This window comes from Saccopteryx leptura, chromosome 5 (genome assembly GCF_036850995.1).
Source record: "Saccopteryx leptura isolate mSacLep1 chromosome 5, mSacLep1_pri_phased_curated, whole genome shotgun sequence".
NCBI classification, from domain to species: Eukaryota; Metazoa; Chordata; class Mammalia; order Chiroptera; family Emballonuridae; genus Saccopteryx; species Saccopteryx leptura.
The window spans coordinates 115751541-115764184 of record NC_089507.1 but is presented as its reverse complement, the minus strand read 5'-3'; the positions used below and the strand labels follow the sequence as shown (position 1 = coordinate 115764184).

The 12644-nt window shown below is 38.4% G+C and overlaps 1 protein-coding gene across 1 annotated transcript in view; it reads left to right on the top strand.

Moving 5' to 3' along the window:
- CCDC7 (coiled-coil domain containing 7) overlaps positions 1 to 12644 on the top strand; it is a 219111-nt gene that overhangs the window by 40834 nt on the left and 165633 nt on the right. The window contains exons 4-5 of the mRNA XM_066386556.1: positions 9462 to 9482; positions 10195 to 10227. Of these exons, the coding sequence (XP_066242653.1) occupies positions 9462 to 9482; positions 10195 to 10227 (54 nt within the window). The remainder of the gene's footprint in view (positions 1 to 9461; positions 9483 to 10194; positions 10228 to 12644) is intronic.

Sequence of the window (12644 nt, the reverse complement as noted above, 5' to 3'; positions counted from 1 at the left end):
ATTTACAGTGGCTAAGGCATGGAAAAAACCAAAATGTCTCTCTATAAGGGAATGGAGAAAGAAGATGTGGTATAGCCTGACCAGGTGGTGGTGCAGTGGCTGGAGCATTGGCCTGGAATTCAGAGGACCCAGATTCAAAACCCTGAGGTTGCTGACTTGAGCACAGACTCATCCAGCTTGAGTGCAGGTTCAATGGCTTGAGCATCAGAAATGACCCCATCATCACTGGCTTGCAGCCCAGTCACTGGCTTCAGCAAGCCCCCTGATCAAGGCACATATGAGAAACATCAATGAACAGCTAAGCTGCTGCAACAAAGAATTCATGCTTTTCATCTCTCTTCCTTCCCGCTTCCTGTTTGTCTCCCTGACTATCCCTCTCTCTTTCTCTCATGCTAAAAAAAAAAAAAAAAAAAAGAAAAAAAAGAGAAAAATGTACATATATACAATGGGATAGTACTCATCCATAAGAAATGATGACATACTGTCCTTTACGACCACATGGATGGACCTTGAGAACATTATACTAAGTGAAATAAGTAAATTAGAAAAGCTAAGAACTATACAACTTCTCACATAGGTGGGATATTAAAATGAGACTCATGGATATTTGGGGGAGGTGAGAGGGAGAGTAAAGAGGGACAAATGTAGAGAAGAGAAGAGAAAATAATGATGGAATAAGTGGACGTTACAACTTCCACCTCCCAGAACCAAAGTGGATTACAATTTAGGAATCATCATCTTGAAAAACCAACTTTGGACTAAACTAAGAGGAATCTTTAACCAAGTATCACCGAATAAACCACGCTGAGACTGGTAGGAGGGTGGAGATGGGAAGGGCTGCCCTGCTCCCAGGAGTGAGAGGAAGCCCAGAGGTTTTCTCACAGTGAGGTGGGTTGCCCAGTGAGTTACAGGTTCTCAGCCCCAGGACTGGAACCTCAGACTGAAGCCCCAAAGACTAGAGGAGGTATATGGGCAGTATTTAGCTGAAAGAAGAGCCGGGTTACTGTTTGCAAGAGAAAGATAGAACTCTCAGACCCAGGCTCTGTTGTAAAGGTGCTTCACAGAAAACCTCATTCACAGCCACTTACCTGGGGCTCCAGGAGCGGGGAGCACCGAGAGACTGAAGTAGCAATAAAAGAGTGTAGTCTCAGGGGCACAGGGAGAGACTATGGGGGGACAGCCACCCTTACCCTGTACTGGGTCACTCACCAAACCTAAAGTGGCCATTTTTTCCCCAGGAGATTCAATGCCAGCAAAGGGAAGCAATTACCCTGCCCACCAGAGGCTCTCCTGTTCCAGTCAGTGCAAAGAGTCACTTAGAAGCAGGGACTGCATCAGGGACAGAGGTTCTGAGTGCTGAAGTCTGGGCTACACTGCCTCCCCAGACTGCTGAGTACCCTCTGCAGGGTGGAGGGTCCAGCTATGGCACTGGATTCGGCACTCGGCCTGCATGGCAGTGGGAAACATTGCCTGGAGAGGCAGCCTACATGATGGCGGTGGTCGGGACCCAGCAAGGTGGCCTGTTTGCCTACAGGGCAGCACAAGCTGTGTCCTGTGAGCCTGTGCGCCTGGCAGTGCTGGTGCCTGAGTGTCAGAGGATGCGGTGGTGGGCCAGCGGGCAGACCACACTTAGGGAGCAAGAGGCCACTCCCACAGGCCAAGAGGACATAAAAGCCAGCCTAGGAGTGCAGCTGATATTTACAATGGCATCTGGGCTCAGCAGAGGTAGCCAAAAATACTGGTTCCCCTGTAGTTCCAAGAAGGTTGCTAAGAGCCAGTCATAAGCAGTGACTGCCACTGGTCTGCACCAGGTTATGGCCAGGGAAGTCCAGGGATGGCACACCCAGTGGCCAGGTATGGAGAGCATTAGCTCAGGACCTAGCAACCCTAGTTAGAGTGGTATCTTAAGGAAGGATTCCTCACACCTGACCCAGATAAGGCATAGAAAATGCTGACACAAATAGCAAAAAGAGCAGTAGCAGCAGACTGTAGTCCATAGCAGATTACAAACAAAAGCTGGGGCCAACCCAAGATCTAGAAACAACACAACTGAAAGCTGGAGGCAGACAACACCAACCCTATACTCAGCTAGCTACACAACCTATCCAAAGAAGCAGTCTATACAGAGACAAAATGGAAAGAAAGAAATGAAATTCAAATGAATCAATAAGAGAAATCCCCAGAAAAGGAACTGAATGAGATGGATATAACCAAGATACTGGTTGCAGAGTTTAGAATAATGATGGTTAGGATATTCGCGGCTCTCAGACCAAAAATAGATGGACAAAATGAGCACCTAAATAAAGAGATAACAAGCATCAAAAAGGACACTGAAATCATAAAAAAGAATCAGAAAGAAATGAAAAATACAATGTCAGAAATGAAGACTACACTAAAAGGAATTAAATGCAGGCTGGATGAAGCAGAGGATCGAATCAACAACTTAGAGGACAAGATAAACAAAAGCATAGAAGCAGAACAGAGAAGAGTATCAAAAAGTCTGAGGAAACTCTAAGAGAACTTTGTGACAACATGAAGAGAAACAACATCCTCATCATAGGGGTTTCTGAAGGAGAAGAGAAAGAACAAAGGATAGAGAACCTAATTGAAGAAATCATAGCCAAAACCTCCCCTAAATTGATGAAGGAAAAAGTCACACAAGTTCAAGAAGCACAGAGAATCCCACTAAAAAGGAACTCAAAGAGACCTACACCAAGACAGATCATAATTAAAAAGCTAAGAGATAAAGAATACTAAAAGCTAAGGAGAAAAGCAGTTAATCACCTATAGAGGAACCCCAATAAGAATGACATCTGACTTCTCTACAGAAACACTTGAGGCCAGAAAGGAATGGCAAGAAATATTCAAAGTAACGCAAAACAAGAGCCTACAACCAAAACTTCTTTATCCAGCAAGGCTATCATTTAAAATTGAAGGAGAAATAAAGTTTTTCAGACAAAAACAAACCCCCCCCCCAAAAAAAAACTAAAGGAATTCATTAGAACAAAACCAATGCTGAAAGAAATGTTAAGGGGCCTGTTGTAAACAGAACAAAGGGGGAAAATCTAGTAGAAGAGGAATGTAGATTCAAAGAATAAAATGGCAATAAACAACAACATATCAATAATAACCTTAAATGTAAATGATTTTTTTTTTTTTTGCATTTTTCTGAAGCTGGAAACAGGGAGAGACAGTCAGACAGACTTCCGCATGCGCCTGACCAGGATCCACCCGGCACGCCCACCATGGGGCGACGCTCTGCCCACCAGGGGGCGATGCTCTGCCCATCCTGGCTGTCGCCATGTTGCGACCAGAGCCACTCTAGTGCCTGAGGCAGAGGCCACAGAGCCATCCCCAGCGCCTGGGCCATCTTTGCTCCAGTGGAGCCTTGGCTGCGGGAGGGGAAGAGAGAGACAGAGAGGAAAGCGCGGCAGAGAGGTGGAGAAGCAAATGGGCGCTTCTCCTGTGTGCCCTGGCCGGGAATCAAACCTGGGTCCTCCGCACGCTAGGCTGACGCTCTACTGCTGAGCCAACCGACCAGGGCCTAAATGTAAATGATTTAAATGCTCCTATCAAAAGACATAAGGTAGCTGTGTGGAAAAGAAAACAGGACCCGTACATATGCTGTCTACACGAGACACACCTCAAAATGAAAGATACACATAGACAGAAAGTTAAAGGATAGAAAAAATATTTAATGCAAATCAAAATAAAAAAAAAAAGCTGGGGAAGCAATATTTATATCTGACAAAATAGACTTTAAAACAAAGACTATAGTAAGGGATAAAGAAGGTCACTACCTAATGATAAAGGGAGCAATCCAACAGAAAGAGGTAAACATTATAAATATCTCTGCACCTAATATAGGAGCACCTAAATGCATAAAGCAGATTTTGATGGACATAAAAGGCTAGATTGACAGCAATACTATAATGGTAGGGGATTTCAATACCCCACTAACATCAATGGATAGATCCTCAAGAAAGAAATAAAGAAATAGCCTTAAAGGACACACAAGATCAACTGGATTTAATAGATATCTTCAGAACCTTTCACCCTAAAGCAGCAGAATATATATTCTTTTCAAGTGCTCATAGTATATTCTCTAGGATAGACCACCTGTTAGTACATAAAACAAGTCTCAAATTTAAGAAGATTGAAATTATATCAAGCATCTACTCTGATCACAGTGCATGAAACTGGAAATCAACTACAATAGAAAAACTGAAAAACATTCAAGCACTTGAAAACTAAATAGCATGTTATTAAATAACAAATGGGTGAACAATGAGATCAAGGAAGAAATAAAAAATTTCATTGAACAAATGAAAATGAACATACAACACCCCAAAATTTATGGGACACAGCAAAAGCAGTCCTGAGAGGGAAGTTCATAGCATTACAGGCATACCTTAAGAAGCAAGAAAAAGCTCAAATAAAAAACTTAACCCTACATCTAAAAGAAGCAGAAAAAGAACACAAATAAGCCCAGAGGTAGTAGAAGGAAGGAAATAATAAATATCAGAGTGTAAATAAATGACATAGAGGCTGAGAAAACAATACAGAAGATGAATGAAGCCGAAAGCCAGTTCTTTGTAAAGGTAAACAAGATCGATGAACCTTTAACCAGACTCACCAAGAAAAAAGGGAGGACTCAAATAAATAAAATTAGAAATGAGAGAGAAGAAGTAACAATTGACAGCAGAAATACAAAGGACTGTAAGAAAATACTATGAAGAAATATATGCCAAAAAATTGGACAACCTAGGTGAAATGGACAAATTCCTTGAAACATGTAATGTTTAAAAACTCAATCTGGAAGAATCAGAAAACCTAAACAGACTGATTATAACAAAATATTGAAAGTTATCAAAAAAACTCCCAGCAAACAAAAGCTTTGGACTAGATGGCTTCACAGGCGAATTCTACCAAATATTCAAAGAAGAACTAACTCTATCTTTTTCAAGATATTTGAAAAAATTCAAGAGGAGGGAAGATTTCCTTGCTCATTTTATGAGGTTAGCATAATTCTCTTTCCAAAACCAAGCAAAGACAATACAAAGAAAGAGAAGTATAGGCCAATATCCCTGATAAATTTAGATGCTAAAATTCTTAAAATATTAGCAAATCGAATACAGCAATACATGAAGAAAAATTATATATCATGATCCAGTGGGATTTATTCTGGGGAGGCAAGGCTGGTACAATATTTGCAAATCAATCTGTGTGATTTACTATATAAACAAAAAAGAAAAATCATATGATAATATCAATAGATGCAGAAAAAGCATTTGATAAAGTTCAGCACCCATTTATGATCAAAACTCTCAGCAAAGTGGGACTATAGAGAACATACCTCAACATGATAAATTCCATCTATGACAAACCCACAGCCAACATCATACTTAATGGGAAAAAGTTAAAAGCAATCCCCTTAAAACCAGGAACAAGGCAGGCATGCCCTCTTTCACCACTCTTATTCAACATAGTTCTGGAAGTCCTAGCCACAGCAATAAGATGAGAAGAAGAAATAAAAGGCATCCAAATTGGAAAAGAAGAAGTAAAACTCTCATTATTTGCTGATGATACGATATTGTACATCGAAAACCCTAAAGTCTCAGTCAAAAAACTACCGGAACTGATAAATGAATTCAGCAAGGTGGCAGGATATAAAATTAATACTCAGAAATCAGAGGTACTTTTATACACCAACAATTAACTGTCTGAAAGAAAAATTAAGAAAACAGTCTCCTTCCCTATTGCAACAAAAAAATAAAGTATGTAGAAGTAAATTTAACCAAGGAGATTAAAGACTTGTACTCGGAAAATTATAAAACATTGATAAAAGAAATCAAAGAAGATGCAAACAAGTGGAAATGTATACAGTCTTCAAACAAGTTGAAATGTGTACCGTGTTCATGGATAGGAAGAATAAACCTCATTAAAATGCCTGTATTACCTAAAGCAATTTATAAATTCAATGCAATTCCTATTAAAATACCAATGGCATACTTCAAAGAGATAGAACAAATATTCCAAAAATTTATATGGAACGAAAAAAAAAAAACACAAATACCCTCAGCGATTGTGAAAAAAAAGAATAAAATGGGTGGTATCACACTTCCTCATATCAAGTTATACTACAAGGCCATTGTACTCAAAACAGCTTGGTACTGGCATAAGAACAGGCATATAGATCAATAGAACAGAACAGAGAACCCAGAAATAAACCTACACCTTTATGGACAATTGATTTTGACAAAGGAGGTAAGAGCGTACAATGAAGTAAAGAGTTTTTTTTTTTTTAACAAATGGTGTTGGGAAAATTGGACAGCTACCTGCAAAAAATATGAAACTAGACCACCAACGTACACCATTCACAAAAATAAACTCAAAATGAATAAAATATTTAGATGTAAATTGTAAAACCATAATCATCTTAGAAGAAAACATAGGCAAAAAACTCTCTGACATTTTTTGCAGCAGTATATTTGCTGAATTATCTCCACAGGCAAGTGAAGTAAAGGACAGGATGTACAAATGGGACTCTATCAAACTAAAAAGCTTTTGCACAGCTAAAGACAATATGAACAAAATGAAAAGACAAACCACACAATGGGAGAATATATGTTTGACAATACATCTGATAAGAGATTAATAACCAAAATTTATAAACTCAACACTAGGAAGATATACAATTTAATCAAAAAATGGGCAAAAGAATGAATAGACACTTCTTCAAAGAGGACATACAGATGGCCAATAGGCAGATGAAGAAATGTTCAATATCACTAATCAGTAAAGAAATGCAAATTAAAACCACAATGAGATACCACCTCATACCTGTCAGAATGGTACTCATTAACAAAACAACACAGAATAAGTGCTGGCGAGGATGTGGAGAAAAGGGAACCCTCCTGCACTGCTGGTGGGAATGCAGACTGGTACAGCCACTGTGGAGAACAGCATGGAGATTCCTCAAAAAATTAAAAATGGATCTGCCTTTTGGCCCAGCCATTCCACTTTTAGGAATATATTCTAAGAATACCAAATCTCTGATTCAAAAGAAGAAATGCACCCTTATGTTTATGGCAGCATTTTTTACAATACCCAAGATCTGAAAACAGCCCAAGTGTCCATCAGTGGACAAATGGATTAAAAAACAGTGGTACATATACACAATGGAATACTGCACAGCTGTTTAAAAGAAGGAAATCTTACCTTCTGTGACAACTTTGATGGACCTGGAAAGTATTATGCTAAGTGAAATAAGCCAGGCAGAGAAAAAAAATACCACATGACTTCATACATTTGAGGAATCTAATGAACAGTGTGAACTGAGGAGCAGAATAGAGCATAGGCTGGATCAACGGTACCAGAGGGAAAGTGGATGAAATTAGAAAAGAGAAAGAGATTAGTGAAATTATATATACACAACACAGCATTATAGAGAGCAGGAAAGCAAGTCCTGCAGGGAAGGGGTAAAGGCATTGGCGGAGGGGGCAAGAGGGATGTTGAGGGGAACATGGTGGTGGGAGGGAGATATTATTAGTGGGACCCTTGAATCTATGTAAATACAATAAATTAAAAAATAATTCAAAAAGAAAAGTGGGACAAATATACAGTAATGAAAAATAATTTGACTTTGAGTTATGGTCACACAGTATAACAGTTCGAATGTTATAAAAATGTTTACCTGAAACCTATGTACTCTTTTTGATCAATGTCACCCCATTTAATATAATTTTCTTTATTTTTTTTCTATTCCAAGCAAGAAGATGGGAAATAGAAAATCCCACGTGCCCTGATGGGATTCATTTAGCATCTCACATCTGGGAGGATGTTTTGCCCATCTGTGGCCATGCTTGCAACCAAGCTATTTTTAGTGCTTGAGGTGGATGCACCACGAGCCATCCTCAGTGCCCCAGGCCAATGTGCTCAATTGAGCCATGGCTGCAGGAGGAGAAGTGTGAGAGAGAGAGAGAGAGAGAGAGAGAGAGAGAGAGAGAGAAAGAGAAAGGGAGAGGAAGGGGTGAAAAGCCAATGGTTATTTCTCCTATGTGTCTTGACTGGGAATTGAACCCAGAACATCCACACTCTGGGCCAATGCTCTACCACTGAGGCAACCAACCAGGGCCTGAAAATTCATTTAATATGAAAATTATACCCATATTGATATGCTTGATTCTTTTTTTATTTTTTTATTTTTCTGAAGCTGGAAACGGGGAGGCAGTCAGACAGACTCCCACATGCGCCCAACCGGGATCCACCCGGCATGTCCACCAGGGGGCGATGCTCTGCCCATCTGGGGCGTCGCTCTGCCGCAATCAGAGCCATTCTAGCGCCTGATGCAGAGGCCACAGAGCCATCCTCAGCTCCCGGGCAAACCTTGCTCCAGTAGAGCCTTGGCTGCAGGAGGGGGAAGAGAGAGACAGAGAGGAAGGAGAGGGGGAGGGGTGGAGAAGCAGATGGGCGCTTCTCCTGTGTGCCCTGGCCTGGAATCGAACCTGGGACTCCTGCATGCCAGGCCGACGCTCTATCACTGAGCCAACCGGCCAGGGCCGATATGCTTGATTCTTAAATGTTAGCATGCAAAGGAATCAACTGGAGCACTAGTTAATACACATATTGCTGGCTGTACTCTCAAAGTTTTTGATTTAGTAGTCTGAAATGAGACCTCAGAAGTTGCATTACTAACAAATCTGGTCTATTAGGTTGTGGGATCACACTTTATAAATTATTGATCTGGAGTTAGTGTTACGAAAGAGAAAGTTTAGACTACGTGATTTTTATGTTAACTTTTTTCTACCTAAATGCATATAGTAATATGTTTCTATAATAATTTATTTTAAAACTTTTATCTAGATGTGGTAGTGGTTTTTCTTTTTGTGGCAGATATATTCATTCTAACATTACATTTTCTAAGTCATAAATATTGAAAATTTTGGATACTGATTGGTTTTTGTGTATTTAGTTTCACAACATCCTATATTAGGCCTTTGTATTTTCTGTTAAAAATATCAAGTAGTAGTATAATGTTTTATATTTTGAATTTTAGTCTTTTGAGAGCAAAGTTATATTGAAGAGGTAATGTTTAGTAATGTTTTCATTATTGTGCTCTCTGCTATACAAAAAATAATGCCCCCTTGAGAGGAATTTAAATTTTATTATTTGTATTAAGAAAATATATAAAATAATATATGTAAATTATTTTGGTGTCTTTTTTAATATAGATGTATAAAGATGAAAAATTGTTTTTTTTAGAACTAAGTTGTCTATACAAGATGTATTAAAACCTACTTGTAAATATTAAAATACTATTTTGAATCACAGATTTATAGTTGAATTTTAATAATTTGTATATTCTTATTATTGAAAATTGCAAGAGACTTGAATTAAATATTTTATATCATTGTGAAGAATTTTATTTAAAAATGTTTAATTTAAACTTTATTTTCTAGATTTTGGATTCTCTTTTTAAGGTATGTTTAGTTTATTAAAATTCAATACAGAAATACATGTTCATAAATTTTTAAGTTTTGAGGCAGTAAAAATATCCCATACTTGCTGCTGTATATGTGTGTATATACACCCCCCCCCATACACACACACAATTTAATGTTCCAGTTGTATGTTACATTAGCCCTGTTCTGAGCCCTAGTATAAATGATGTTTGGTTTAGTAGTAATATTTAATATATGAAAATTTTCTTTTCTCTCTCTCTCTCTCACACACATACACATACACACACATGTGCACGCACACACACATGTGCATATCTGTTTATTTCACTGCAGAAATTTAACTTGTAAGTACTTCTTAGCCCTGGCTGGTAATGTAGTGTATAGAGTGCCACCCAGAGCACTGAAGTCACTGGCTCATGCTTGGGCTTGCCTGCTTGAACTTGGGGTTCGCCTGCTTGAACTTGGGGTTCACCAGCTTGATTATGGGGTTGCCGATCTCAAGGTTGATGGCTCAATCCTGGGGTCACTGGATCAATCTCGGGGTTTAAATTGAGGCTGAGGTCGCTGATCCCGAGTTTACTGGCTCAACCCCCAAAGTCACTGGTTCAAACCCTGATCAGGGCATATATGAGAAGGAGTCAGTGGCTCTCCTAAGTGGAACAGTGTGTTGATGCTTCTTTCTCTCTCTCAAAAAAATAATAACTGTTATTTCCCCCCCTCCCCCAAATAGTGGTTTCAGCGACAGGTCAATCAGATGGAAGAGGTAAATATACTATTTCTTAATAGTTAAATTACTGTTTTGTCTTATTTGCAAACCAATATGAAGTGTAAGTTAAAAATTTTTCAATAACCATTGGTTACAATCTTGATATAGGGAAGGAATGAATGGCTAGAGTAAAATGTCTCAGTGGTTTATACACTACATTCCTGCATATATGTGGTATACTCAGAGTTTGGCAAATTCTTTTACCTAAAATTTAACAATATAAATTTAATTATTCTTTAATTTATGTAAAAGTACAAGTGGCAAGAGAAAACTTATCAACTTAACAATTACCCTGTATGTAAGAATCATGCAAAATATATATGTTTATTCATGAAATTATGTATTTGTATTTAAAAAATTTAATGTTATTTTATTGACTTTTTTGTATTTTTTGACTTTCAGGCGCTTTACCATTGTTGGAAAAGTAATATCTTTAGGGGCTATTAATTCTGTTTTGGCAAAGACTCTATGTATGCTGTTAAGATAGCAGAATGGTTTCTGGGGTAGCTTCAGTGATTCATAGAATTATTTTAGTTCTCCCTTGGATACACTTGTGGTTTAGTTCAATAGGGATATAAATTAAAGAGTAAAAATAGACATAGTATCCTAGCACACTCTTGTTATTTTACCTCTGGCCTCAGCATAGACTTTCTGTTCTTATACTTTTTTTTTTTTGGTCTTATACTCTTATTTTAGTATAGATAGAGCTGACATTGGAAGAGTATTGGTAGTTTTTTTTTTATTGTAGTAGATGAGTCATTATCTTTCCAGAGAAGTAGGATTGGGGTGAAGTCCACTATCCCCCCTGCACTCTTGTAAGATGGGTATTTCTTTGCAATTTGGGCAATACAGCTTACCTTTTGCCTTCTTATTTTTATGTACCAACTTCTTATTATTCTATTATTTTCATGGATTTGTCTCACTCTATTTTTTTAATTGATTTTAATTTATTGTGTTTACATAGATTCTGGTGTTGCCCGAATGCATCCCCTCCTTCCCCGTATTCCCCTCAACATCTCTTATACCGCCCTCCCAATAGCCCTATCCCCCCTTCTCTTCAGGTTTATCCCATCTTATCATCCTCTTTCTCTCTGTCCTCTTTTCCTCTGGTCCCTTTGATCTCCCCTCTGTCTCAATTCCTTTCCTCAGTTCACATTGTTCATTGGATTCCTCAAATGAGTGAGGTCATATGATATTTTTCTTTTTCGGCCTGGCTTATTTCACTTAACATAATAGTTTCCAGGTCCATTCATATTGTAGCAAAAGGTAAGATTTCCTTCTTTTTCATGGCCCCATAGTATTTCACTGTGTATATATACCATTGCTTTTTAATTCAATCTTTCACTGGCCGACACTTGGGCTGTTTCCAGGTCTTCACTATTGTGAACAATGCTGCCATAAACATGGGGGTGCATTTCTCCTTTTGGAACAGTGCTATGGTGTTCTTGGGGTATATTTCTAAAAGTGGGATAGCTGGGTCAAAAGGCAGTTCAATTTTTAATTTCTTGAGGAATCTCCATACTGTTTGCCACAGGGGCTGCACCAGTCTGCATTCCCACCAGCAGTGTAGGAGGGTTCCTTTTTCTCCACATCCTCGCCAGCACTTATTCTGTGTTGTTTTGTTGATGAGTGCCATTCTGACTGGTGTGAGGTGATATTTCATTGTGGTTTTAATTTGCATTTCTCTAATGATTAGTGATGTTGAGCATTTTTTCATCTGCCTATTAGCCATCGGTATGTCCTCTTTGGAGAAGTGTCTATTCATTTTATTTGCCGATTTTTGATTGGATTGTTTATCTTTCTGGTGTTGAGTTTTATGAGTTCTTTATAAATTTTGGTTATTACCCCCTATCAGATGTATTGTTGAATATGTTCTCCCATTGTGTAGTTTGTCTTTTTATTCTGTTATTATTGTCTTTAGCTGTGCAAAAGGTTTTTAGTTTGATATAGTCCCATTTGTTTATCCTGTCTTTTATTTCACTTGCCCGTGGAGATAAATATATTTCTGTGAGAGATGTCAGAGAGCTTACTGCCTATGTTTTCTTCTAAGATGCGTATGGTTTTATGGCTTACATTTAAGTCTTTTATCGATTTTGAGTTTATTTTTGTGAATGGTATAAGTTGGTTGTCTAGTTTCATTTTTTTTTTTTTTTTTTTTTTTTGCAGATAGCTGTTCAATTTTCCCAACACCATTTGTTGCAGAGGCTGTCTTTACTCCACTGTATGCTCTTACCTTCTTTGTCAAATATCAGTTGTCCAAAAAGGTGTGGGTTTATTTCTGGGTTCTCTGTTCTGTTCCATTGACTATATTCCTGTTCTTATGCCAGTACCAGGCTGTTTTGAGTACAATGGCCTTGTAGTTATCGGGAACTTTTAACCAGATATCAGGAAGTGTGATGCCTCCCACTTTATTC